General features: G+C 44.0%; 1 protein-coding gene across 1 annotated transcript; it reads left to right on the top strand.

Annotated features, from left to right (window-relative positions):
• Positions 1-1,147: 1,147 nt before the first annotated feature.
• RAB12 (RAB12, member RAS oncogene family) lies at positions 1,148-27,828 on the top strand. The gene is made up of 6 exons (XM_007083540.2): positions 1,148-1,658; positions 16,035-16,095; positions 22,983-23,121; positions 24,379-24,468; positions 25,082-25,186; positions 26,589-27,828. The coding sequence occupies exons 1-6, from the start codon at positions 1,148-1,150 to the stop codon at positions 26,700-26,702; spliced, it is 1,020 nt and encodes a 339-aa protein (XP_007083602.2). The 3' UTR covers positions 26,703-27,828.

Below are 27,828 nucleotides of genomic sequence, written 5' to 3'. Positions count from 1 at the left end.
AGTGTCCTAAGAACTAGTATAAAAAAAAAAGAAAAAATAGTGATTGCTTTTGGAAAGCTAAGGACTCTTGTATAAATGTAAACTTCCAATTAATTTGTGGGCAATGTAAGATTTTTACAAATCAGGTTTGTAGGGTAACATCCACACGTACTATACATTACCAAACCCAGTTCTAAATAAAGCTGAAATTGGGTGGGTTACCTGATCAGTCTCAGCAAATGCGCCAGGTCCTATCATATTTAGAACCCTGTGTTCTGAGGCGCTCAAGTTCACGCTAAGGAATTTACTAAACAAATCCCTGGCAAGGGATCCCTCGCAGCGATTTTCTGGATCCTTAAATCCTTTCAAATAGAAATGGCAAAATACCCTGCCTGAGTCCATAATTCCTGAAGTTTTGTAGTGTCAATCTTGGAGTTTCTGACTACTGTTTGAGGTCTCACTCTCTCCCCCAAAGAAGCATGCCATTTATTTATATCAAAAGTTAAATGGAATAAAAACTTCCGGACTCTGAGTGAGGCAGCAAAGCTGGGCTAAAAATACCTGATTTCGTGTGTTTTTTGTGGAAAAGACACGACATTTCTTCCTATGAAAGACAGACATGACAAGGAAAGACGAAGAAGTTTACCTACCATGGGGAGAAAGGGGGGTTGGCTTGTGATTGGGCCCAGGCCCAGGAGCCTCCAGGTGGCAAGGTGTGACAGACAAGGCCTGGCTGAGGGGACTTGCGAGAGTCCCGGCAACATTTGAGTTTGCAGCAGTAATTTGGGAGACGTTATACTGAGAATGTAACAGGTTTGGGGGAGAGATGGCCAATAAACGGCCATGGTGTTTGGGGACTGGATTTAGTGAAAGAAGAAAAAGGAGGAGTGATAAAGGGAAAGAAGGGAGGACGAAGAAGTAAGAGAAGAAAACAGAGTCGACAGAAAGAAAAGGGGGAGGAGAGCAGTGAAAACAGAACAGCAGGGATACAAGACAGCAAAGACAGGTGCATGCAAGGAGAAACCGGCAACGGCAGACCCGGCTCGCAGGGCGCGCGGTCCTCCCGCCGACAGGAGGCGAGCGAGCGCCGGACCGCCCGCCCCTCGCAGGCCCCACGCCCCGCCCCGCCCCGCCCCGCGCCTGCGCTTCCTGCCCCTCCTCGTCCGGGATGCTGCTGCCGCTGCTGCGGAGTAGCTGCTTCCCTTCCTCCTCTCCCGGCGGCGGCAGCGGCGGCGGCAGCGGCGGCGGCTTGGACGCGGGCGCAGGGGACCGGCCGGAGGCACAGCTGCAGCGCGGAATCCGCGGGCTGCCGGGGCCGCTAGAGCGGGCGGACGTCGAGCCCGGGGTCGACCCCCGGCGCGCGGCGGAGGCCGAGGGGGCGCCGGGGCCCGGGGCGCGCGGCCCGGGAGCGGGCGGCGGCGGGCGGCGGGCCGAGCGGGAGCCGTATGCGTGCATGGATCCGGCCGCCGCGCTGCAGAGGCGGGCCGGGGGCGGCGGCGGCCTGGGCGCGGGCTCCCCGGCGCTGTCGGGCGGCCAGGCTCGCCGGAGGAAGCAGCCCCCCAGGCCGGCCGACTTCAAGCTGCAGGTCATCATCATCGGCTCCCGTGGCGTGGGCAAGACCAGCCTGATGGAGCGCTTCACCGACGACACCTTCTGCGAAGCCTGCAAGTCCACCGTGGGTAAGGGCTCCGGGGCTGGGCCAGACCCCAGCTGGGCCCCTCCGCCGCAGACTCTGCCCTCCCGCGGTCCCCAGGGCTAGTGCCCTGCGCCCTGCCGGCCTCATTTCTCTTCGCGTCCGTGAGCCTTTATCTCTCCAGTTGGGTGGCCTTGCATTTGGAGGATGGGCTTCTCGGTGAAATCTAGGGGGAGGGGCGGTCCCAGTGGAAGCCCCTCCATCCTGTTCCCAAAGCCAGGCCGAGATTTTCGTGTAGTCTCCACGCACACTTGCCCTTGGGGCCTCGAGGCCCTCCATCCTCGCCTGGCACAGACCCCTCACGCCCCTCCCACGTCCCTGATCCGAGCTGGTTATTGAACCAGCGTCCCCTCTCGCACCCCCCAAGAGCCGGTCATGAGACCAGGGTGATACATTGGTCCTGTTCCGCTCTCAGGGACTGTGAGAATCTCTTCACGGAAACTCCTGCCCCTTACATTACTCACCCAAGAAAAAAGGTAATGCGATGTGGGAAGCAGGCAGGCAGTGCAGAAGCTGTGCCCCTGGCCAGATAGCCAAAGTGGGTCATCTATAGCCAATTCTGGTGCCTTAGCAGTGCCTTGTGAGAACCAGGGCTTATTTTCTAATTTTGAACTCCCATTTTCTGATGCGCTGAAATAATGAAGCTTGAAATTCCCTGTGGAGGATCTGGGGAGAATATTAAGACTAAAACTACACTAAATTTCTTGTAGTAACTGTGAATGCGGGACAGAGGGACTTCAGCTGTACTTGTTCATGACCTCACGTAACCCTAGGTCTTGCAGAAATGGGGAGGAGTGTGCCAGGGTCCTCCCGGTGGGTGAAGTACAACGGTGATGTAAATACAGTAACTCTCCAGGTCAGAAAGTATTTTGTCCTCGGGATCTAAAATCGAAACTGCAGGGGAGTTTTTTTTTGTTTGTTTGTTTTTTTAAACGAAGTTGGATTTACAGGAGTTGGCATTGAGGTTGGTCAGGTTGGTGTGGGTAGAAGTTGTTTCTATGGCAAACCCCTTAAAGCTGTCAAAGCTAGGGAACTCCATAGATGAGGTAATTCTTCAAAGTAAAGGGCAGTCATCTTCAGTGATAGGCAATACAGGATTTCCCCAAGAAGGTCCAGAGGTCCAAGAAACATTGACAGGTGTTAAAATGTGAAATACAGAATTGAAAGTATCTTCCCACATACTTATACACATATTTAGCTTTGTAACTAGTGGTAGCCACCACGGTAGAATTTGGGGATGAATTGGTTTTTAAATGTCCTATAACAAGACATTACTACATTTTCAGTGTCTTATTGGACAATTAACCCCCCCAAATTTCATGTTGTCTTTTTTGTTCTGCCTTTGAGAAGTGTTTCCCTTTCTGCTTTTTTGGAATAGATTATTTGAGAAATATTTGTGCTCTCTGTACCGTTTGTTTTTAAAATGACGCCCTTGGGACCAGGATATTAAAATTCAGTAACATAACTATACCTGTTTTAAATATCCAGTCTTGGATCACGTAGAAGAATTGAACAAACGAATGAGGTTTCACATTGTTATTTTAGTATCTGATGTCGATAGAGTTAAAAGCAATTCAGAAGTATCAGTGTTTCATGGCTGCACACTTCAAAATATATAAAAATGAGGGATGATCGGGTTGTACCGTGTGATAAAGAGAAATCAGCACAGGCATTATGGGTGGTTAGATGAGGGCTTGCGTGGGTGGAGGGGGTGTTTAGGAAATGGACAAAGGTGTACTTTAGAGTGGGAAAGAGAAGGGGTGAATAAGGGTTTTCTAAGCAGGGGCCACAGTGGAACCCACTCCCACAGGTTAAGAGATCAGTTGTGCAGAACTGCCCCCTTCTTCACAGCCAGTCACAAGTGCAGGTTTTCACTTGTGTTTCTGACTGACCAGCTGTAGAGCAGAGACTCCGAACAACCACCTTCTTAGGTTTGATTAATTTGCTAGAGCAGCTCACAGAACTCAGAGAAACTTTCTGTGTACTGGATTACCAGTGAGTCATAAAAGTACGTGATTCAGAAAGGGACCCGGTGTTTATGTGGTCTCGGAGCATGACACTCTCCCCAAATATCCACGTGTTCACCAGCCCCAAGCTGGAACCTGCGCTTTTGGGTTTTATGGAGGCTTCATTATGTAGGCATGGTTAAATCATTGGCCAGTGGTGATTGGGCTCAGTCTCCAGCCCCTTTTCCCTCCTTGGGGTGGGGGACAAAAGTTCCAACCTTCTAATCACTTAGTTCTTCTGTTGACCAGCCCCCATCTTTTGGTGAGGAACATTCTGAAAGTCACCTCTGGGAGCATTCTAAAAGTAACCTCATTAACATACCAAAAGATACTTTTATGATTTTCTCCTTAGAAAATCCCAAGGGTTCTAGGAGCTCTGTGACTGGAATGGGGACAAAGACCAAATATATATTTCTTAGTATAAATCATCATCTCACAGACACATTCTGGAAAAGACTCATTAGTGGACCCTGGGAATAATGCTTGAAGATTCCAGACCTTGACTGCCATGCTAAAGAGCATGGGCCTTATCCCATAGCAACTAGAGCTGGAAAGGCCTCTGAATACAGCATTGGCATGGAGACAGCGAAACTAATTTGGCAGGATTACATAGGATATTTATTGGGGAATGATGAAGAAACAGGAGGCAAGGAAACCAGGCAGTTTGGTTCTCTGTCCCCTTAACAAACAAATATACACACTTCACATGTCTCCCACGCTGCTACCACCACAGGGTTCCTTGTGCAGTTGGGTTTTTGTTTCTTCCAAACATAGCCTATAGTACTTGACTCGATAAGTTTTTAATAATTGTGGGAAGTTCACAGAAAGTTGATAACCTGTGGTCTGATCCAGAGTATGAAGACAGCTGAAGAATGCTAACTAGCTGCCCCCTCCCCCTGCAATCCCTGCCTGTGTTTTTTTCCTTCCAGCTATCAGATCATTTACTGAGCTCCTACTGGGTGTGAGGTACTGTGCTACCCAGTGGTAAGCAGGACACGGTCTCTGTCCAGAAGCGGCTCAGAGCCTGTGGGGAGCAAGATGCCCCTGTTAGTAAGAGCAGTGGTGGAAATGTGTATGAAATACTCCAGGAGCACAGTGGAAGCCCCTCCAGTGGGGGAACCTAAGAAGAGGGCTGTGTCTGGGAGGCTTCCTCCTAATCGGAGTGCTTCATTCTGCAAGTTGCCTTAGAAAAATGGTATTTTGGGGTTCCTGGGTGGCTCAGTCCATTAAGCATCTGGCTCTGGAATTTGGTTCAGGTCATGATCTCATAGTTAGTGGGATCGAGCCCCACATCGGGCTCTGCACTGACACAAGGGGCTCTGCCCCCTCCTCCACTAGTGCACTGTCTCTCTCTCTCTCTCTCTCTCTCTCACTCTCACTTTCTCTCTCTCTCTTTCTCTCCCAAAGTAAATAAATAAACTTAAAACAGAAACACACACAAAGAAAAGTGATGTTTAAATGTCGTGTTGGGTGTGGTGTGGAATTGTGGTCACCTGACCTGAAGGCCTACGTCTGAGCGGTGAGCTCATAGCTAATTGTGCTTCTGAGGCCAGTTTTCCAAGTTTCAGTAGTAACATTGGATCCACGTAGAGAAAGAGCCTCTTCCACCGAGGACTTTCCCTTACCCTGTCTGGGCTTGCAGATGTGTGCTCCTCATGACTCCGTACCCCACAGCATGGCAGGGAAGAGTCTCTGAGCATGCGCCAGCCCAGGTGGGTCACTAAAGTGAAGGACTCATGTAATTCAGAATCTACAGGAGTGGCTCCGTGCGTGGCATTTTACAGAGAATCAGGTTCACTTGAACTTTTTATAGAAGATTGTAGTGGAGGGGTGCCTATGTGGCTCAGTTAGTTGAGCATCCAACTCTTGGCTTTCAGCTCATGTCATGATGCTGAAGTCGTGGGATCAAGCCTTGTGTAGGGCTCTGAGCTCAAGGTTCTCTCTCTCCCTCTGCCCCTCTCCTCCCTCTCTCTCTCTCTCTCTCTCTCTCTCTCTCTCTCTCTCTCTCCCCCTCTCTCTCTCTGTCAAATAAAGAAAAAAAATTTAAAGAAATAAATAAGATTGTAGCTGAAATCCCAAGGGAGTTCATAAAATTATAAATGAGCAAATGTTGATTTTTTTGTTCTGGTTTAAAAAACACAAAGTTCACCAGGGTATAAAAAGCTAGAAAGACTATTTACTAATTGACTTACTTAATGCAAATTGTCTAGGATGGAGTATTATTTTCAAGTGGGATTTTGTACTCATGGAATTGAATTAATCTGATATAACTAGCATAATTTGACAGGTCCCTTAAAAAGTGCAGTAGAGTTTTTTTGACGTTTAAGGAAATAGAAACAAGTTAGTTCTGCTATAGAAATTTATAACTATCTGACATATAGGAAACAAATCAATTAAATTTTATATATCTCAGCACTTGTTTTATTTCTGTATAACTGTTGGAAACTGTTAACTTTGAATTGAAATGATTTCACCCACCTTCACCCCCACACCGGCAACAGTGCATTCTAGAGAAGACACTGGCATATGAATGAGGAACCTGGGCTTTTGAGTTAGGCTGTCAGTAACTAGCTTGTGCCTTTGGATAAGTAATTTAGTTGTCTGTGCTTATAAAATGTAAAATTCTATTAGTAGTAGCTACTATTTGTTGAGCACTTACTATGTGCCAGCAAAAGGGACACTGTCTAATCCTCACAGCAATCCTGAAATGTATCCCCATTTTACAGATACGGAGGCAAAGGCCCAGAGAGGTAAGCAACTTACCCACATGTCACAGCTGGTCAGCAAGTGATCAGGGCCAGGGTTGCTACAAGTGAGTTCTTTCTAACTGTTCCTTAGCTTATTTGGAAATTTAAAGTTACTTTGCTTGGTGAAAATTCTGTGACTCCAAATCAAACACCATGAAGTCCTTCACAACTTAATCGAGGCCCCCTGCAGGCCTGTGAAGATAGTGCTGTCATTGATATATGGTATCAATGAAATTGACTTTTCTGAAACTATGCCACTATCATCACTTGTCACTTGCCTTCTGGATTTTAACATATGCTCTAAGAATTGTATTTCTTACCTAAATATTCGATCATTCGAGCATCTTCAGCCTTTTGCATATCTATTAAAATGTTCCAACATTTTATACGTATATATATGTATAAAATATATTCATATATATTCAAATATATTCATACATATGAATATAGGAGGAGAAGTAGGAGTAAGGCAGTCTAGAACAGAATTCTGATTTTCCTGGGCAGTAAAACTTCCCCTAGAGTGCTGGAAGCCAACCTAGGATTGCCAGTTCTTTTACTTTGCCAGGTAAAGACATTTTTTAAATTGCTGTCAGCAACTTTTCAGTAGGAAGAAAGAAAGAAAGAAAGAAAGAAAGAAAGAAAGAAAGAAAGAAAGAAAGAAAGAAAGAAAGAAAGAAAAAGAAAGAAAAAAGGAAAGACAGACTATCAGGATTAAAAAGTTCTTTGAATTTAGTTCCGAGAACCTCACCACTCTTCATTTTTCTCATTGCGCATCAACACATCAGACTTCACAGGCTGGCCCCTGAGAGTGACTGGTCATAGATGATGGTGCTTTACTGGAGCCTGTTTTCCCTCAGCTACTGGCCATGGTCCCTGTGTTCTCTTTGCCAGACTCCTCCCTTTTGTCCAGAGTTAAGATGAAGGTGCACTGAGGATGCTTGTTCCATGGGCAGGGAAGCTCAGTGGTACAGGTAGGTGGCTGCATTTTATCAGGAAACAGGTGGGCATAAGTCCCCTGCAGAAGCGGCTCTTGTGGGTCTGTCCTTGAATGTTAGGGGACGTGATGGGGGAAATGCAGCCCACAGGGGTCTGGTCGGCTTTACCTGGAAGCAGTGGAACCGCTGCTTCCATTGCCTGGAAGCTGCTTGTACTTCATTCTGGAAACAGGTCAGACATCTTTGCTGGAAATCCCAGAATGAGCATCTAATACTGGATTAAAATTCCAAATAGTGTATTTTATTTTGCTCTTGTGTGCTCATATGCAGTCTTCCATGCCATGGCTGATCTGCCTAATTGCTTCACTTAGAAGAGAATTAGGAGAGTTGTCCAGAATTCCCACCCCAAGAGCCCAACACCGAGCCTCTCCAGTGCTGTCTCACTCCTCTGCCAAAATGATGTAACACGATGACTCAGGGAGATGTCAGTGTGAGAGGAACAGATGCGAATGGTTAACATTTCGTTTTTATACCAGCAGATGCTATGCATTGTCATTAGCTTGATTTATTTAATGAACTCAGTGCAAACGGATAGGCTTGTGCAGAGCACCACGTACGTCCCTTTTTGTGGAATAGTTAGCTTTCAAAGAAAATATGGAAATTTAGTTGTTGTCTGCTTGTTCAGGTTGAATAAAAATCTATTTAGAGACCTGGCTTAAGTGCGTTCAGCCTTTCTTTCACTGTTCTGCACTGAAGAAGAAAGGTTTTATTATGCATGATAGAGATCCAGATTCTTAGAGATTGCCTCTCTCCCTCCAGCCGCGTGGAATCTGCCAGGAGCAATCTGTTAGCAGATCTTAGAACTGGCTTCAGAAGGCAGAGTAGGTTCCTTTGAGAACTGCTAAGTCCAAATTATTCTCCAGCCTTGGGTGCCAGATACATTGTTCTAATGAAGCATTTGTTGGAATTTATAAAGAAAATGTAGCTTCGTATAGCCTAGTCACTCAGTAGGTGTTATCCAGGAGGCTGTTTGTTTTTCTGTAAGACACCATTCTGCTAGCTGTTCTAAAGGGCACAAAGCTAACACCTCCTTACCTGCCTTGTCCTTTTTCAGAAGGGCAGGTGAGTCATGGAAAGAGCCACAATAAAACCTCAGAAAAGAGGTAAAGTGCTATATGCTGTTGTACTTCAACAGAGGAAGAAATTGATTATGCTCCTTTTGTCCTTTTATCGCACATCTTTGACATTTGGAAAACCAAACTACGGACCTCAAATAGTGCCCTTAATTGAATGTGATTATGTTTGTCGAAACCCCTTATCCTTTAAAACCAGAAAACACACCGGCTGAATAGAACACTCGATTCCATTGAAAACCTTTTCCCCTCCAAATCTGACAGCCTCCAATGTTTGGTTTGTGGTGCTTATGTAATGCCTTCTTCGTTTTAAAACCAAACAGATTCTATTTCCACCTCAAGCGGGCTTCTGGCGGAAGTAGCTGATGAATCAAATTCTCCTGGTTTGCCCACCTTAATTTAGGATCCAGGACCCTCTAAGCGGAGACCCGGTGATGGAACAGGCCTCTGTAAACCAGGAGCTCTGTCATTCACGTGCTTCCTCTCCCTCTTCAGGCATGCCGCACCAGAGCCCCCCTTCTGGCTGACTGCTAACCCATCACACCTACCATCAAATTTTCACTTTTAATTTTCACTTCTAAAGGAAAGCACTCCACCTTCTCCTTGGCCACTCCTCCTTCTAGACACCGTTCTCTGCCTCCCACCCCAATGGTGTGATTTCAAGAGGTCGATACGGGGTCCCGGATGTGAGTCCTGCCTCTACCACAAGCTGTCTGTGTGTCTTTAGTGAGCTACTGAATCTCCGTCTCCGCACTCATGAAAAGAAATAAGAAGGACTTACACGCTTTTCTCGTCTCACGTGCGGGAATAAATGGAGATGAAATATCTTAGGTACCTGGCTTGGAAGGGACAATTATAAATGTCAGTTATGTTCCCATCTCCTCCTAATCTATACCATAGATGCAAAAAAAAGTGTCTCATAGATGAAACAGTCCCAAGAAAGAATCTTTATCCTTTAGAGATACATACCGAAATGTATACAGGTGAATATGAAAATCAAAATGTAAACACATGACCTGGCTAAAGGGCAAAATGCATCTGACAGTGCCTGCATTTTTATGGACCCAATCTGAATAGTAGTCAAGTTAATGTTTTTTTGCATATGAAGAAAATATTCCTGATCCACTTTTTATCATCTAAGGTTTTGGTTGTTTTTTGTTTGTTTTCAGATTCTCCTCCCCTCCCTCAATATTCTCTTCCTGTCGTGACTCAAGGCACGTTGTCCCCACCTTTTGAGAGAGGGGTATGTGTGTCCGTAACCAGGGAGCACAGGAAGGCTTCCTGGTGCAGGAACAGCAGGTCCAAGGCCACCAGGAGACCTCACTTAGTTTTTAAAAATATTTCCTTAGCAATGCAGAACTTTTTTACCGTGAAAGATAGCTTTATATCTTGCAGCCTTTCCCTCCTTTTCTTATCAGATGAGGCTGCCCCAGTGAGGTAAGAGTGTAGCCTGGAGCCACCCGCCGGGCTCAAATCGGTGCTCTAATACGCATCTGCTCAGTGGCCCTGGGCAGCTCCTAGCCCCTCTGACTGCAGTGTTTTCATCTGTAGAATGGGGACAATAATATCTGCCTCATAAAACTGGCAAGTGCATACACTGCGGTGAATTAATGGACATAAAGCCCTTAGAATAGTACCTGAGGCGTAGGAAGCAGCATAGAAGAGTTCTTCATCTTTTTATCACGAAGGGAACAGACCCTTTCTGTCAAGTGCTTTCCTAAATGTATATACTTCGTGAAAATGCAGCCGCCTGCCGGTTCTGACGGGCTCTGTGGGGCACACGCTCTGTTCCCTCCCGCCTCTCCTTTGAAGCGATCGCCTCGGACTCCTCCCTGTCTCGTGGAGTTCGTGGTGCAGGTGTCCAGCCAAGTGCCATCTCTTCGTGCTGCGTGTGTCAGGGATGGCGAGATGCAGTGTAGTCTTTTCTTTGCGGGAGGAAGAAGCAGATCTTACTCCTAGGATGGATGCTTGATGTCCTCAGGCCTGATAAGCATTTTTTTAATGTCCTACCATCACTTTCCTGTGTTCCTAACAGTACCTACTGCTGAGCCGATCAGAGTGTTTTATAGTCATAGCACTCAGTCTCTATGTTATTGAATCCTTTTCTTTGTGTGGTGCTTTCCCGTGGGGACTTAGGTTGTACTCTTCCCTGGCCGGTGGTGTTTAGGCAGGAGACTGGCCCCACATGCATTCAAGTGACTTGTTTTCCAGCGTTAAATTTACCTCCCTCTGTGTGACTTTGACTCCTTTCTTAATTTACTTTCTCACTCAGCGCCATGAAAACACTGGAAATCCTCCCCCTTAGTAGAAAGACCATGTCCCAAATTGGATGACCCTGTATAGAATCTATGTCCTTGGAAGAAACGCCACTGTATGAACTTAAGATAGTTATTATGAAGTGTCCGTAACATGACAGCCACCGTTTGAATTGAGACTTATTCCAAAGTCTGTGAAATCTTTCAACATCCTAAAAGTGTTAGGTAAAGGAAAATCAGATCTTTGAGGAGGGGGAGGGAAGCAGGGCAGAGAAGAAAAAGAGCAGTCCATTCGGCTGTAATCACAGGTGTGGACCACGGTGTTATTTTTGCTTTTATTTATTTAGCTTTTTTCTGGAAAGGAATGTGAAGAAAGACGCTTCTGTTTATTTTTGCCATTTTCACTTTTGTAACCTCTTGTGGCCCAGCAGGAAGAAATACGGTCCTGTTTTAGAACTGTTTTGCCTTAAGGGGATCTTAGAAGTCATATCAGCAGTACTTATGCCAGCCCTTTATGCTATTTGCTAAGATTTATGGGAAACAAATGCAGAGAAGACCAAGTGTAAAGTTAGGCTTTGTTCTTTAAACATCTCCATCAGTGTGGTTCTGGGTCATTCACAGAACATTTCACACCTTTACTTTTGTTTTCATGCATCTGACTCTCAGCATAACAACTTTTCATTGCGGGCAATGTTACAAATTTGAACCTAAGGTCTGCCACTCGGCTAGCTAGCATGGGATATGACCTTAACAGCCAAATACCGTATCCTGTCTCCACTCTGGTGTCTCCTTCTGTAAAAGGAGGACACTAGTGCTCACTTGACTGGGCTGCTGTAGGATCCCATGTCAGCACAGAGCGTTTGACAGACGTCCACTATCATTGTTATTAAAGGAAAACAAGACTCAAGGGGCGCCTGGGTGGCTCAGCCGGTTGAGCATACGACTTCAGCTCAGGTCATGATCTCGTGGCTCATGAGTTCAAGCCCCGCATGGGGATCTGTGCAGATAGCTCAGAGCCTGGAGCCTGCTTCAGATTCGGTTCCCCTCTTTCCCTCCCTCCCCTACTTGCGTGCGCGCTCTTTCTCTCTCTCTCTCAAAAATAAACGTTAAAAAAAAATTAAAAAAGAAAACAAGATCAAGGAGACGTGGTGACTCAAATAGAGCCATCTGTGCCCATTGTTATAGGAATTATAGCCCCTATAACCTGTGTTCTTTATGATTAAAATACTAAAAAAAATTTTTTTTTTAATGTTTATTTTTGAGAGTGAGAGAGACAGAGCATGAGCAGGGGAAGGGCAGAGAGAGAGAGGGAGACCCAGAATCCGAAGCAGGCTCCCGGCACTGGGCTGTCAGTACAGAGCCCGACACGGGACTTGAACCCATGAACTTCGAGATCATGACCTGAGCCAAAGTCGGATGCTTCACCAACTGAGCCACCCAGGCACCCCTGATTAAAATATTTTTTGAAAGACTCTCATAGCATTAGCAAGCTTCAAGAAAAGTAAGCTGCTTTTGCTAGAGTAATTCACTTAGTGGACCACTTCCTGTCTAAGTGACTGAATCCAGTATTACCATAATAACCCCCTGGTGTATGGAGGGAGAAGTTATAAGCATATTAAGACTGCCCTGGGGCGCCTGGGTGGCTCGGTTGAGCGTCTGACTTCCGCTCAGGTCATGATCTCAGGGTTTGTGAGTTTGAGCCCCGCGTTGGGCTCTGTGCTCACAACTCGGAGCCTGGAGCCTGCTTCCAATTCTCTGTCTCCTCACTCTGCCCCTTCCCCACTCATGCTCTGTCTCTCTCTGTCTCTCAAAAATGAATAAATGTTAAAAAAAAAATTTTTTTTTTAAAAAGACTGCCCCGTCTTTTAAGGATTTACCGTCAACAATAAGAATTGTAGGAGAAATGAAATACTCTGTTTCTGGAATGACCTATGGGTACTGGGCACCAGACACTCAGAACATCTGCCTCTCCTTTCTTCTAAAGTGTTTTGTGTGAGTTTTATTGTTTGTTTTTGCTAAACAGTCATAAATTTCCTTAATTTTTCCCCAAAATAGTCAGCATTTCTTCTTACGTATCTAGTATTTGATGGAGAAGAGAGGGTGGCTTTCATACATCAGATTTACCCAGTTGCTGTTGTGTGCCAGGCAGTGTCCTAGGCTGTAGGGAGTCAGGCATGACTGTGCCCTCAGGGAGACACCAAACAGCAAAGAAGGAATGTTGTGATAAGGGCCAGGAGAAAGTTCAGGTCCAAGAACACCGTACACAGATGGGACTGTGGGGCAGGCAGCCGGGTTCAGATTGGGAATCAACTGGGCTGTCAGAGGTTTCTGGGCAGACAAGGAGGTTCTCTAAGAAGAGAGAACAGCAGAGAAAGGCACTTCTTTGCCAACTGCATGGGGTGTCGATTTAGCCCAGTATGACTAAGCCCTTTGAGGGCAGAGACTGTCCCCATCAACCGATGGTAGGGCTGATTGCTTCCCCTGGTAGTCAAGTTACCTGTAGGAAACTGGGTTTTCAGCAAGGGCCGGAAATGGGCATGCCATTCTTTTTGTCCCTTACCTGTTTATAAACCTCGGTCCCTGGAGCTCCTTCTCAAGGCCAGCTCTGTGCTGACTTTTCCTAAAATGAATCACTGAATATCTGAGGCTACAGATGACCTAATATCTTCTATTAAGGATCATTATAATTTCTGTGGCATGCAAATTTTTAAGATAGACAACCTAAAGAGATTTTTGACTTGATGTAATGTTCTTAGAAATGGTTGTATACTCTGATACAAGTATGTGTTTCCAAGCCATAAGTTAGAGTAAGTTTCCAGTTGTTACAAGCTACTGAGTGGCTGTTAAATGTGGTAAAGGATATTGCATTTAAGAGAGAGGGCTATTTTAATGGGATTTTAGATTTAGACTATTTTTCTGTTGTTAGTGAAGTTGTCATTAAGCAACTCACTAGAACTAGATAGTCTTTTTTTTGTATTTTGTTTTTTACATTATTTTTATTTTTGAGAGACCGAGCATGAGCAAGGGAGGGGCAGAGAGGGAGGGAGACACAGAATCCGAAGCAGGCTCCAGGCTCCGAGCTGTCAGCACAGAGCCTGACACAGGGCTGGCACCCACTAACCATGAGATCATGAGCTGAACTGAAGTTGGACGCTCAACCAGCCAATCCACCCATGTGCCCGAAACTAGATAGATGTCTTCTTGGCTCAACAGACTCTTAATCCTGTTCGCTGTGGGTTCATCTTTGTTTTGTTGTCCTATTAAAATTAGTAACCTGTTTATAATCACGTGATGATAACATTACCACTTATTTCCTGATTTTGAACACTAACAGCCTTAGCTTTTACTCTTATTCATTAGACTTGGTGGTTACAAAAGAGTCCTGGTGTAGGATTGTGAAAGTTGTATAAATCGTTCAAGTAGGTAGAAAGTGTCTGACATGTTCGGGTTCAGAATAATCCTTAAGCAAAAACAGCCTAATCAAAACAAAAATTATTGACTCTGGCTGTTTCAAGGGATTCTTTTAGTTGATGTGAAGCAGAGCTCACAAAAGAAGTTTCATCTGCCAATTCTTTTTAATAAAGTAGCAGCCACTGTGACACGTTTTACTAAAGTTACAGTCCCCTTAGCTGAAACTTAAAAAAACAACAACAACAAAACCTCAAACTGGAAACAAGTAAAGTAGAATACTAGTCATGACAAAAATATGAATTTGACTTGTAGTTTGCCATCACAGAGCAACGTGGGGAGGCCCTAACTTTAGCTAATATCAGGAGGACCAGTGTTTTGTCTTTAAGCTGTGCCTGTTTAAAATCAGAATTTATTAGCAAATATCTCTAGGCTGTTTTTTGTGCCTTGTAGAGTATCACTTTCAGTTACATTCTTCCCTGTGGTTGCGTCATTCAGGAACTCCGAAGATATTGGTAATGCACAAACATGCTTTCTGTTTCTAGGCTGGTTTAGAGTGTCATTTGACTTTGAAGAGCAAATCGGTTCCAGAACTGAAAGTGAAATTGAATTAACCAGTTTTTTCTCTGTGACATTTGAAATTATGTCTGGTATAAGAGATTAAGAATTGAAATGCAGAGTATTTCTCTAGCTTTGTTCTCTTGTGACTGTTTATATTCCTGCAACTTCTCTTTGTTGTACAGACCAAGGGCTGGTGCCCCGCCCCCCTCCCCAGGTTGTAAACATGTCTTTCGTATTGCACTGGTGTCTGCAGTGTGTTGCTAATTATAAAACACAGTCACATGTCTTTCACTTCACCTTGAGAACATCATCTGACTTTGCAGTGTTGCATCAAATCCGTGAGCTGGAGAGCCTGGGAGTAGGGTCCTTACCCCCATGCTGTCCTGTAGCACTCACTGGAGGACATTGGCCCCTGCCCATTAAAGGCCTGACAGCACTGTGATGCCGGATCCTGAGACAGGCAGGAAGTGGTTCCCGTAGGGAGTAATTCTGACTCTCCAATTTAGTGAGCATCCCTTTGATTTGTTTTTTCAGTTACAAAAAGTGTGTAAAAAAAATATTGTTTGGAAATGTACAAGTTTTCTATAACTGAGACCTGTATAAGGTTACATATACAAATGAAAATTTGGTTTAAAAAAATCAGCTGAAGCTTTAAGGGCTGAATTAGGAAAGGATAGTGAGTGATACATGACGGTTTGCTCAGAATTAAAATGAATCGAAATTAAAATTGAGAATGTTAACCTTTATGAGTAAGTTTTTTAAAAATAATTCCTGTTCCATGCTATTCACAATGTGATAAAGAAGTAATGTTTACATATTAACTGACTTCTTTGTGAATGCTACAGAGCTCAATGCAGTGATTTCTAAATCCAGACTAAGGCTATTCGAACTCAAGATTCAGTTTCCAGCACTTCCTGTAAGAATTCTCCCCAATATATCATTCTTTAAAGCCATTCAGTTGTTAACATAATTGCTAATTTCTAAATGGCTTTTATGCTAAACCGTGGTAGCAATAAATCATACTACGATCAGCAAATGCTATGTAGGTACTTCGTTGTAAAACACAAGTTGACTTTGTACACTTGTATGTGGAAATATAGACTGAGCATCATAGACATTGGTGGACTTCTGCTTTTCCTTTTGGGATTTAGTACACCAGGTTTTTTGTCTTACTGATAATGATACAAAATATAAACATAGGATTCTTTTTTATGGCAAACTGTATTTTATTCTTTCTTTCTTTCTTTCTTTCTTTCTTTCTTTCTTTCTTTCTTTCTTTCTTTCTTTCTTTCTTTCTTTCTTTCTTTCTATTTACAGGTGTTGACTTTAAAATCAAAACCGTAGAGCTAAGAGGAAAGAAAATCAGATTACAGATCTGGTAAGTGGGGATGTGCACCCAGTAACACCATGTGTGTTCACAGTCTGTTCGCCTGTCTAATACAATTAACTGTTCAAGCTGGCTTGCCTCTCCTACTTTTCCTCTCCTTTGCTCATCTTTAAATAAAATGAACAATGAGGAAATTTAGAAATGTCTGCCCATTTCATATTTCATTTGCACATGGGGAGCGGTGAAAGAACACTGTTAACTTTAATGATTGGAGCCTCGATGCCTCTTTTCAAAGCATTTGACATAATAGCAAAACTGTCATCGCTTAGATGATTGCTCAAATGCGCGTTTTCACATTTTTCCAGTTACTATTTGATCGCCCGCAAGGAAAGTCCAGCACGCCCCTAACCGGGTGCGCGCAGTTTCAAGGCAGATCCCCCCTAGACGGCTGGGGGGCTGCCCAGGGCAGGCAGAGTGTGAGCACCGCCGTGCGACACGCATGCTCCCACTGGACGCGTGGCTGGTGGCACGTGACGTAAGCCCCACGGGTGCCAGCTGGGTGTGAATCCGCGGCCACTTTCCGGAGAGAAGACCCTTTGTCGCGGCACCACGCCTGGGCGACCGAGCCAGCCGTGTCGCAGCTGTGCGGCGCCGGGAGCTGTCCGCCCCCCCCCACCCCCTCCCCCTTCCCCCGGGAGACCGACCTGCGGGGTGCAGCGCGGATCTGGTGGCGGTTTAAACGGGGCACCGCTGAGGGGTTCGAGACCGCCCTCTTGTGTTTAACATCACAGCTGCTGTGTACTCAGCCTACTAACTCCTCTGCAGGTCCGCTCAGCTCTGAGTGTTTGTCCACCATGTGTGTGTTTGCTTTTCATCCGCGTTACTTGCTGCCTCATCTGTGGCATCATCGGTCACCTAATGCTTGAGTGTTAGTGCCATGCCTTCATCCTTCACCCGTGCCCTGGGTGGGGCCCGGCTGCAGCCGAGCGCACTGCCGCCTCCTGGAGGCTCCCAGGTAATGTCTTCGTTTGGTCTCCTGCGACTCTCCCCCACTTCAAGGCCGGTTTGGGTTTGGGGGTTATTGGCTTGATTTCGACACATGAACAGACTTGTCTAAATACTTGATGACAAAAAACGTGGATATATTTTATTAGCCCTTGATTGGAAAGTCCGCAAACTTTGTACGTTGCTGCCCATTTTTTGAACTCTGGAGCTAACAGGATCTTTCACACGTGCTGTTGTTTCTGATTGTAAGCTCTCTAAGGTAAAGACCATTTTTTTTGTTTTTTGGGGGGTTTTTTTGCAATCCCTATTTTTTTAATACAAAATTTATTGTCAAATTGGTTTCCATACAGCACCCAGTGCTCATCCCAACAGGTGCCCTCCTCAATGCCCATCACCTACCCTCCTCTCCCTCCCACCCCCCATCAACCTCAGTTTATTTTCAGTTTTTAAGAGTCTCTTAGGGTTTGGCTCTCTCCCTCTCTAACTTTTTTTCCTTCCCCTCCCCCATGGTCTTCTGTTAAGTTTCTCAAGGTAAAAGACCGTTATTAAAAGGATCATCTAGGGGCGCCTGGGTGGCGCAGTCGGTTAAGCGTCCGACTTCAGCCAGGTCACGATCTCGCGGTCCGTGAGTTCGAGCCCCGCGTCAGGCTCTGGGCTGATGGCTCGGAGCCTGGAGCCTGTTTCCGATTCTGTGTCTCCCTCTCTCTCTGCCCCTCCCCCGTTCATGCTCTGTCTCTCTCTGTCCCAAAAAAAATAAATTAAAAAAAAAAAAAAAAAAAAAAAAAAAAGGATCATCCAGGGAGCGCCTGGGTGGCTAAGTCGGTTAAGCTCCGAATCTTAACTTCAGTTCAGGTCTTGATCTCAGGGTGGTGAGTTCAAGCCAGTGCTGGGCATGAAGCCTAGTTAAAAAAAAAAAAAAAAAAAAAAAAATCATCCAGAATATGTTTACCTCTGTACCTAGCACGTGTGGGGGAGATACTTTTTGAAGGATACTTTATCCTGAATAAAGGCTTATGTGGCTAATATTAGAATGTCTGAAGCTTGCTTACTGAATGACAGCAGTGTCTAAGGGATGACCTCAGGGCCTATCTAAAAAGACATACCTTAATTACTGTATTAATATTTCAGTTTTCATCTCAGGCAGTAGTAATCTGACCTGTGAAAAGTATGTCCAGATGTCCTGTGCCTCCCTGGAACTCAGCCCACTAAGACTCTGTGCTTGCTGACATTGGGTACTTGTGGAATTTCACCACGGCGCCTTTGAATCTGATCTGAGAGGGCTTCGCCTTACCCCACCCTGCGGGGAAAAGCGAGAGGGTGCGGTTCGGGAAATGTACAGGACACCCAGGAACCACGTTTCTTTTGGATGTGACCACGTTTCCCAGAGCCACTCCTCTGCTTCTCCTTGACTCTTTCGAAGAATATTAACTGAGGGAGAAAAATGAGGTTCAGTGAGTGTATTTAAAGGTTGATTACAGGTTTCACACAGGGAATATCCCAATGAGTCAGTGAGGAAGGAAGGACTTCTCTTTTCCCAAAGGGGTTTTCAACAGGGAATAACGTATCCACAAAACGCCTGCCACTTGTTGGGGCTCCTGGGTGGCTCAGTCGGTTGGGCGTCCGACTTCGGCTCAGGTCATGATCTCACGGTTCGTGAGTTCGAGCCCCGCATCAGGCTCTGTGCTGACAGCTCAGAGCCTGGAGCCCACTTCCGATTCTGTGTCTCCCTCTCTCTCTGACCCTCCCCCGTTCATGCTCTGTCTCTCTCTGTCTCAAAAATAAATAAACATTAAAAAAAAAAATTAAAAAAAAAATGCCTGCCACTTGTTAATCACACAACATTCAAAGTAAGATTGTTGTCTTCTGAAGCTTTTTACGTAAAGGATTAAACATTTTCTTCGTTGTTAGGCAGTAGATAGAGAGGAAGTATTGGAGTCGTGGTTCACGATTTAAAGTAATAACACGAGTTACTTCAGAGTTAGAAGCGGTGCTTGTACTCTTGCTGTCATGTCTGCTTTGTCGCGGGCATGCTGTCACCACTTTACTGTCACAGTTGAGGGCCCGGGAGGAGCCAGTGTAGTTGGAGAGGGCTCTTCAAAGAGCCTCAGTAGCCTGTGCTCTGCTAATAATAGCTGTGCTCTGATTTTCTAGAATGTCAGTCCATGGACATTCCCAGTCGCTTTTCATAGAGGTCTGATTGGAAGAAGTGCATTTTTTCGTGACGATTTCCATCTGAGAAAATATTAACCGTAGGTTCCTAAAAGTGTAAGTTACCAAAATCTACGGATGGCATCGTCACACTTTCATGCCACGTTTTTATGTCATGGCCACATTTTTCAGTTCCTTGATTATCCGTGGTCAGAAAAAGGACCCATTTTCTCATCTCTGCATCTAAAATGTTTCTTCATGTGTGTGTAAAAGACCTTTATGTAAGTGTAGCTAAAATGTGTCGACTAGAATATAGGTTCATGAATTTACATTTGAATGCCGAATGCCATCCTGAAGATCATACACAGGGACTTAGAGTTCTTGTGTCGAAATGGACTTTGGAACTATGACGTTTGTCTCCTACCTTTAGGCAAGCAGAATTAAAATGAATCATCCCTGTCTATCTTGCCAGCATTCTTATGTCAACATCAGGCTCGTTTTTCATCCTCTGCTTGGAAGAGATGGGACATTTCATGCACATTGCAGGACCTTGCCCTGCAAATTCCTAATTACATCTTTAAGTGGATATATTAAATACAATAAGTAAGAATCTTTGAATTTTCAAAGCACAGTTGTATTACGAAACTGGGGAAACAGAATTGCAGGAATCTTTCAGTTTGCACCAAAAGCAGAGAGGGAAATGATCACCTCATATTCCCACTGCAGCAGGTGACAATTTTCCCTGCAATAATACACTGTAAATGTCGAGAAATCAGCTCTTTATCATTGTAATGAAAACTCGGGTTTATGGAGATAAAGAGGGGAAATAGTAGGATTCTGCATCTTCACAGAAAGATAAAAGCATGATCAGTGCATTGGTGTCTTATTAGCATGTGCGGTTTTGAGAAGCAGGAACTTGTGTGGGATTTTTATGGTACTGGTACAGAGTGGGTATGTAATAAATTCTTGTTGAACTGCATTGGCATTTCATTTCCCTATTCTGTGACCATATGTGGTGCAGATAATTTAGCAGGGGAAATAAGCAAAGGAACTTGAGAGGAAAAGAAAACAAATTTGTACAAGCCACATATTTTGGAAATACGGAACAGTCTCTCAAAGGAAGGTGCTTTTCTACCTCAAGCATTCAGAGCCAGGCAAAAGATGGAATTTAAAGAATGACATTAAATGGGAGTGGTGAACTGATGAATGTTTCCTCATTGGGGTTTTTGTAAATGAACTTACTGGTTCGTTTACTTGTGTTGGAATGATTGCCTCAGATTTTGCATTTTGAGGTCTGCCCTCTTTTTTGTGTCTGACTTAAAGCCAGCAGAGACTGCTAATTTCTTAATGTTTTGAACATTGCTAACTGCGTTCAGGCAACAAGTGTTTTTAACTATGAAAAATGCCCTTTAGGGACGGCCAAGTGGCTCGGTTGGTTAAGCGTCCAACTCTTAGTTTCATCTCAGGTCATGATCTCACCACTGTGAGATGGAGCCCCATGTTGGGCCCACACTGGGCTTGGAGCCTGCTTAGGATTCTTGCTTCCGCTCCCTCTCCTTCCGTCCCTCTTCCTCCCTCTCCCCCACATGTGTGCATCTTCTCTCTCTCCCTCGCTCCCTCCCTCCCTGTGTCTCTCTGTCTCTCTCTCTCAAAAGGTGAAAAACAAAAATGCCCTTTACTCTTCCTATTCTTCAACTGTTAGTTTTTTTATTAAAACCTCTAGAAACTTCTGTACAACATTGTGCCTGTAGATAACAATACTATATTTTATACCCAAAACTCTTTAAAAAGAGAGATTTCATGCCAAGTCTTCTTACCACCTTAAATAAAAGTAATTTTTTATTGTTGTCTGTTATCTCTAATTTCACTGGTTTTGAGCCCCCACTGTCTAGACTGTAATTCATTGAATGTCTATAGAAATTAATGTCAGCTGAGTTACACTCAATAGCCAGATTAAAGTTGCTTAGAGTAAAGGCTTATTAAACTACATAATTCCCAAAATGTTCCTTGAAGGTCTTAAATCTAATTGCTAAATTTGTGGTGTAGCTATATTGTTTTAACAATTCTACTTTTCAAAGTAGAAAAATGTGTTTTTTAAAACACAAAAAGGCCTAATTTGATCAAGTCATAACTGTGATAGACTGGGAAAACCATGCCGTGAAAGACTGAACTCTTTGTTGATTCATAAGTATTAATTATACCCCTATATACGTAGGATTCCAGAAAAGAATTGTATTCATTGATTCCTCATGTAAATGAAATGGTATCTGAACCCATTCCTTCTCACTTCCCTTCAAGGTGCAGTGCCTATTAGTGTGGTCTTCAGGGTTTCTTAGGAATCTTGAAGAATTCAGTCCCCATCTATCCTATTCAATTTTCCAGTTTTGTTTGGCATTTCTCGGTCAAAAAATAAAGTTTATTTTGCCTTGAAGTGGCGTCAGCGTCGACACTTTAAATCGGTAACCTTTTGTTCAGCATAGGCTTACTGATGGCCCGCTGTGGACCAGGCATTCTGCCGGACCCTGCTGGACAGAAACAGACCAGCCTTGGCCCTCTTGGGCCTTCCAGTCAGAAGCAGCAGGGGATTCTTATATCCTCTGGAACAAAGCAAACGGCTTTGCTTCATGCGAAGATGAATTTGCCAACAAGCTCTTTTGTTTATTTGGCATGATAACGCCATCGCTAATGGGAACTAATTTGGTGGCAAAGCCAGTCTGAACAAAGCCATAAATTACAACCCCATTGCCAAAGAGTATTTTAGGGATACAGCCCCACAAAGCGCACCTGAAGGGAAGTAGTCTTTGATCAGTTGCATTTGGGAAAATCTGCACGTTCTCACCACCTCTCAAAGTCACGTGGAGGCCTTGAATGGCCCTGCAGTGAAGAACCTTGTTTGTTTGCTGCATTGCCCCCGTCTTAGTACACCATGACCCGCCTGTCTCACGTGACCCCCAGGAGTATGCTGTGAGTTCAGGTTCTTTGGGAAAAGCTAAATTATGGATTGTCTTTAAAGACATTCGTCTCCCCATCAGAAGCCCTGCTGTGTCGGGCTCATTCATAAATACATGATGGTTTTTAGCAGTTTCTTGGCTTATTAGATGGAGAAAATATGTCTCAGCCAGCTGCTATACGCTATTAGTAAGCTTACATCATCCTTTATGTTGAAATGATCGACTTCAGCCTGGAGAATAAATACAACTTTTAGCTTTAGTAGCAGACAATAATGAGCTTTATTGTATTACAAACCTATTTGATGTCTCCTCCCTTCCCCTTTGACCCCTTGTTCTGTTTTAGAAGGATTAAGAAAATAACTACCCTGAGTTTATGATATTTTTCACTAGTGATGGACTCTCGGTCAGCTTCTCTACAAAATCAGATACAACCATTGATGCCGGTTAGAAGAGTTTGCAGGGGCACCTGGTTGGCTCAGTTGGTAAAGCACGCAACTCTTGATCTTAGGGTTGTGAGTTCGAGCCCCACACAGGGCACAGAGATCACTTTTAAAAAGCAAAAGGGTTTGAAGAGGATGTAGCTCTTTCTGTCATTTTACACATTGTTTTTCTTATTTTTAAAACCTCGGTTTGAGAGAAGTTGGGACTTCTGTTTTTGTCTGAATGTAACTAACTCAGAAAAACTTCCTCTCCTCACCACTAATAATGATGCATGTGCATGGATGGGACTAGAAGCAGCCTGCAGAGGGGTGGGGAAGAGCCTCCCTTTTGCTTTGGAAGGTGGAGTTGCTCCCTCTGGTTATTGTTTGGGAGCTGATTTTTGCTGTTTCTTAGGGACACAGCAGGGCAGGAGAGATTCAACAGCATTACCTCAGCTTATTACAGAAGTGCCAAGGGGATCATACTAGTATATGATATCACTAAGAAGGAGACTTTTGACGATTTGCCAAAATGGATGAAGATGATTGATAAGGTAGGTGTTTTGTTTTCCTCTGAGAACCTAGGTGAATCCCATAGACTGAAAGGCAATGACCTCAAGCCTCAGGGCCCCATTAGGTACTCAGTTTGTGAGTCTGCTGGGGTCTTGAGATCTAATGCTCTCCCCTCTTTCATACTTGACTCTTGCTGCGTACCTCTTTATGAGTAAGTGCTGTTGTTTCTTGAGTATTTCCCACGCTCACTCCGCACCAGCCTCGTCAGGTGGGCACTGTTCCCCTACCCATACATCACTGTCTGATAAGGAGATGGAGACCCTGGAGTAACTAGGCCAACGTCACACCATTCAGGTGCCTTTGCTGCAAACCTGTCTCAAGTAATTGTGTAGAATATGCAAAATTAAATGAGTTGTTCAAGAGACTTTAGTCTTTTTTGAAGAGAGGTCCTACCGTACCTATATTTTTTGAAAACTTAGAACTGTAGCTTAACTTTTTTTTTTCCTGATTGTGGGATTAATGATACCTGTCACAATAGGAACTTCGGGGAATCAAACATGAAAGTAAATTTAAAAATGTATAGTTTGGGAGCGCCTAGGTGGCTCAGTCAGTTGAGCATCTGGCTCTTGATTTCGGCTCAGGCCGTGATCCCAGGTCATGAGCCCCACGTTGGGCTCCACACTGAGCATGGAGCCTGCTTAAGTTTCTCTCTCCCCCTCTGCTCCTCTCCCCTGCTTACTCCCTCTCTCTTAAAAAAAAAAAAAGTTTCACCATTCTGAAAAACCAAATTGAATCCATATTCCATGTAGTTTTACAGCCTGCTTATTTCCCTGAATATTCTGTCAGGCCAGCCTTCCTGTCCTATTAATGTTCTTCTAAGGCATGGGTAGTTTTGTTTTGTTTTGTTTTTTTAATGGCTGCATTCTTTTTATGTACCTTGACTTATTTCATTCCCCATCTGTTTTGTCGGACTCTCTTCAGTTGATGACCATCTTAAGCATAGAGCTGTGCCTATTTTGTGAGCCATTTCCTTAGAAGAGATTCTTAGAAATTACTGGTCAAAGGCTCAGAAGGTTGTGGTTCCTAATGCCTGTTACCCCATCGCTTTCTAAAGCCCTGAGCCCTGTGAGGACGTCTTAGACCCCACCTGAACCAGTCCTGCCTGGGACAGGGTAGCTGCTCAGAGATTTGGGGAGGGGATGAACAGATAATGGTGGCAACAGAGCAGGTTGGCTTACGTTTCCTGTCAGTGTATGACTGCCCATCGTTGAAATGGAGCTTCTTTTAAAATTCCACAGTATGCCTCAGAGGATGCAGAACTTCTCCTAGTTGGAAATAAGCTGGACTGTGAAACTGACCGAGAAATCACCAGGCAGCAGGGAGAGAAGGTGAGAGATGTGGGGAGCAGAAGGGACGTCACTGTCCACGCTGCACTTAGCAGTGGATAGACTTTTTGTCTTTAAATAATTTCTTTAAATTATGAAACAACACAGTCACATTCTTCTCAGTTGTTTGGATTAGAAGGAGCAGGAGGCTTTAGAAAGCATTTCGAAGTGGGGAGAGGATTGTCCGCATCAGTATACACTGCATTATTATCTGTTCTGACATTTGCTACAGAGAAACGTTTCCTAAGCCGTAAAATTGCTTTCATGATTTACTCTCATGTATTATATAACCTTCCTTAGGGAATCAGTGACACTCACATTTTGAATGTCAGATGCATCGCAGTTTTAGAAACTTGGGCAAGTAATTCGACTTGAAGGTCCCAGCATCACGTCATCACGTCATCACGTCAGGGATTTTGTTTTGTGTTGTTAACTTATCATGTAGGGGTTTGGGGCACAGTGAACTATGAGCTTAAACGGGGCTTCACAAACCTTCTGGCCCGCCCCTCCCTGAAAGAGGGAGCCCAAAAAGCTGTGATTCCCCCAGTCCCAGGCCACCTGGCCACACGAGACCACACTGCACCCCACACAGGAAAAAATGAATCTGTATTCTTAGTTCGCACAGCAGATAACTGGGATGCGGTTCTGTGAAGCAAGTGCCAAGGACAACTTCAACGTGGACGAAATATTTCTGAAGCTTGTTGATGACATTCTGAAAAAGGTAAAATATCCGGAAAATATTTCATCTGAAATTCTTTGTTCCCTCTGTGATGTTTTAGAGAGGGCAGTTAGGGTAGTTATTCGGGGCTGAAGAACCAGGTGAGGTGGTTAACTCGGCTGGAGGCATCCAGCTGTGGTGACAGCCGTGTCCTGCCCAGGGCCTCTCCGTGTCCAGTGTGGTGCGCAGGTTGGCTGAACCCTAAACGTGGTTTGGTGAAGTGACTGGAGCAGGTGTAACGGTGTTTCGTGTTTATGTGACATTTGCTTTCCTTTTTTTCCCATTTTCCCACAAGAATTGGATAAAGACAGTGGGGACCTCCTGGAGCTTGTGGGTGTCTCGGGGAGGAGAAAGCCCTGGGCCCTGCCTCCCCCTCAGTGCTATGCTCCCCAGCATAATGATTCCATTAATCAGGCCTTCCGTGATGCTCAGTTGCAGAAAAATTGCTAGATAGCTTCATTGAACACCAATTTCTTCAAGCATTTGTAGGCTTACATTCAAAGATTTGTTTAGTAAGAAACTTTCCGTAAGTGTATATGCTATTACTACATATAATCTGCTAGTTCAAGCATAATTCAGAAGCTTCTAATAAAATGATTGTTTAGGGGCACCTAGGTGGCTCAGTTGGTTGAGCGTCTGACTTTGGCTCAGGTCGTGATCTTGCAGTTGACGATTTGGGCTCCGCATCGGGCTCTGTGCTGACAGCTCGGAGCCTGGAGCCTGCTTCGGATTCTGTGTGTGTGTGTCTCTCTCTCTCTGCCCATCCCCCGCTCATGCTCTGTCTCTCTCTGTCTCAAAAATAAATATAACCATTTTAATTAATTAAATAAATAAAATCATTGTTTATGTAATTGCCAAGAGAAGTTTTTTCTTTAGTGAAAGAAACCATAGTCAAATGCAGAACATTTTTTTTTTTCTGTTTTAATGCATTAAGTTTCCATTATTACTAGGTTCTGGGAAAATATGTTTATGAGATCCATCTGGTTTCTTTTACCATAGGGTATGATGTAAGCTGGGGAGTGTTAGTGCCGTGACACGAAGTATCCTGAACCTGGTTTTCACTTTTTGCCTTTATATTTGAACATCTAATTAAACTTGGATGATTGGAGATCTTTATATAAAAATACTTTGTTCTGGGGCGCCTGGATGGCTCAGTCGGTTGAGCATCTGCTTCTTGATTTTGGCTCAGGTCATGATCTCACAGTTCCGGAGATCGAGCCCCACACCAGGCTCTGCCCATTCCCAGCTCATTTGCACGCGCGCGCGCGCTCTCTCTCTCTCTCTCAAAATACATAAATTAAAAAAAAATACAAATAAAAATACTTTGTTTTCTTATATAATTTGCAGAGCACTTACATACACACTGCATGGTTAAATACATTTGTCTTTTTTCTTTATCCTTAAGATGCCTCTGGATATTTTAAGGAACGAGTTGTCCAATAGTATCCTCTCATTACAACCAGAACCCGAGATTCCACCAGAACTGCCTCCACCTCGACCACACGTTCGATGCTGTTGATTTGCTCCTTTGGAGACAAAGTGGAAGTGATTCCTGGAAAGGGGAAAATGTTCTCTTCTGCACTACAATCATCTTGACAATTTCCTTTCGCACTTTGTAATCCAAGTCAGAGCTACACACTAACTTGTAAATATGCAGATATGCAATCCTGGGTAAGTTTTGGTTAATCGATTCCACATTTCCCTCCAAATTATTACATTTCATCCATTATCCCAGCCTCTAGTGTACATATACTGGGAAACGTAGTACTTCTAATATGAAGAATGGGAGAAATGAAAGGTATAATGTTTCTTGAAATAAATAATATAATTGTCCTCGTTAATTATATTAGGAGGACAGAAGATATTCTGATAAGAAGAAAGAAAGTGGTGCTTCGCTTACTGTTTTAAAGAAAATTTGTAAAACTAAAGACTTTTTGGGAAAAAAAAAAAAAAAGCTATCATAAGTGCTTTTTCTTTATGCACAAGACCTTTCCCCCCAGCCGTAGCATCTCTGAAGTATGGGAGTATTTCTGCCGCAGGCAGAGTTGCGTTCCTAGCCGTCATCGAGGGTTATTTATTGATGTTATGTCACGGTAGAGTGTCGCTGGTTAGAGGGTAGGGGTCGACTTGGTCCTGCAGCTGCAGAATCCCTCTCATGGTATCCTAACGGACATACCCTGTGCTTTTAAGAACTACAAAGATTCAATAAAGAAAGAAGTGTTTTTGAAACTATAGAAGAAGATTTTAAAACAACGCTGCTGTCCTAAACAAATCCTGTTTAAAGGAATTTTAAAGAGATACATTTTACTATATCAAAGAACATACATGTATTTACCTGAACATTCTATACCTTTGTAATGGTAAAACTTCTCCCCTTTATGGTGAAGCTTATTCCCATTAAGCCTAGACTGTGTTTCTTTTTTCTTTTTTCCTCTTTTTTTTTTTTTTTTTTTTTTTGGTCTGATAATGGATTTGTGAACTCTACCTTTGGTATATCTTTTATTAAAACTGCACTGTTTTGTTTAGTCAAGGTAAATAAGTAATTATGTATTTGAATAACTTGGCGTGTCTTGAGTGTTGTGATATGAAAAGCATTGTGGTATTTCTACACTAATGAAGTGCAAATAAAATTTTGTATTTATGAA

The sequence above is a fragment of the Panthera tigris genome, chromosome D3 (genome assembly GCF_018350195.1).
Source record: "Panthera tigris isolate Pti1 chromosome D3, P.tigris_Pti1_mat1.1, whole genome shotgun sequence".
NCBI classification, from domain to species: domain Eukaryota; kingdom Metazoa; phylum Chordata; class Mammalia; order Carnivora; family Felidae; genus Panthera; species Panthera tigris.
The sequence above is the reverse complement of the archived record's forward strand: the minus strand, read 5'-3'. Positions and strand labels throughout refer to the sequence as shown.

Bases quoted from the DNA above. Each gene is read 5' to 3' on its own strand.
- RAB12 (XM_007083540.2), top strand. From the start codon at position 1,148: ATGCTGCTGCCGCTGCTGCGGAGTAGCTGCTTCCCTTCCTCCTCTCCC. The intron at 16,096-22,982 runs GTAAGTGGGGAT...GCTGTTTCTTAG, and splicing joins AAAATCAGATTACAGATCTG to GGACACAGCAGGGCAGGAGA. The intron at 25,187-26,588 runs GTAAAATATCCG...TTTATCCTTAAG, and splicing joins TTGATGACATTCTGAAAAAG to ATGCCTCTGGATATTTTAAG.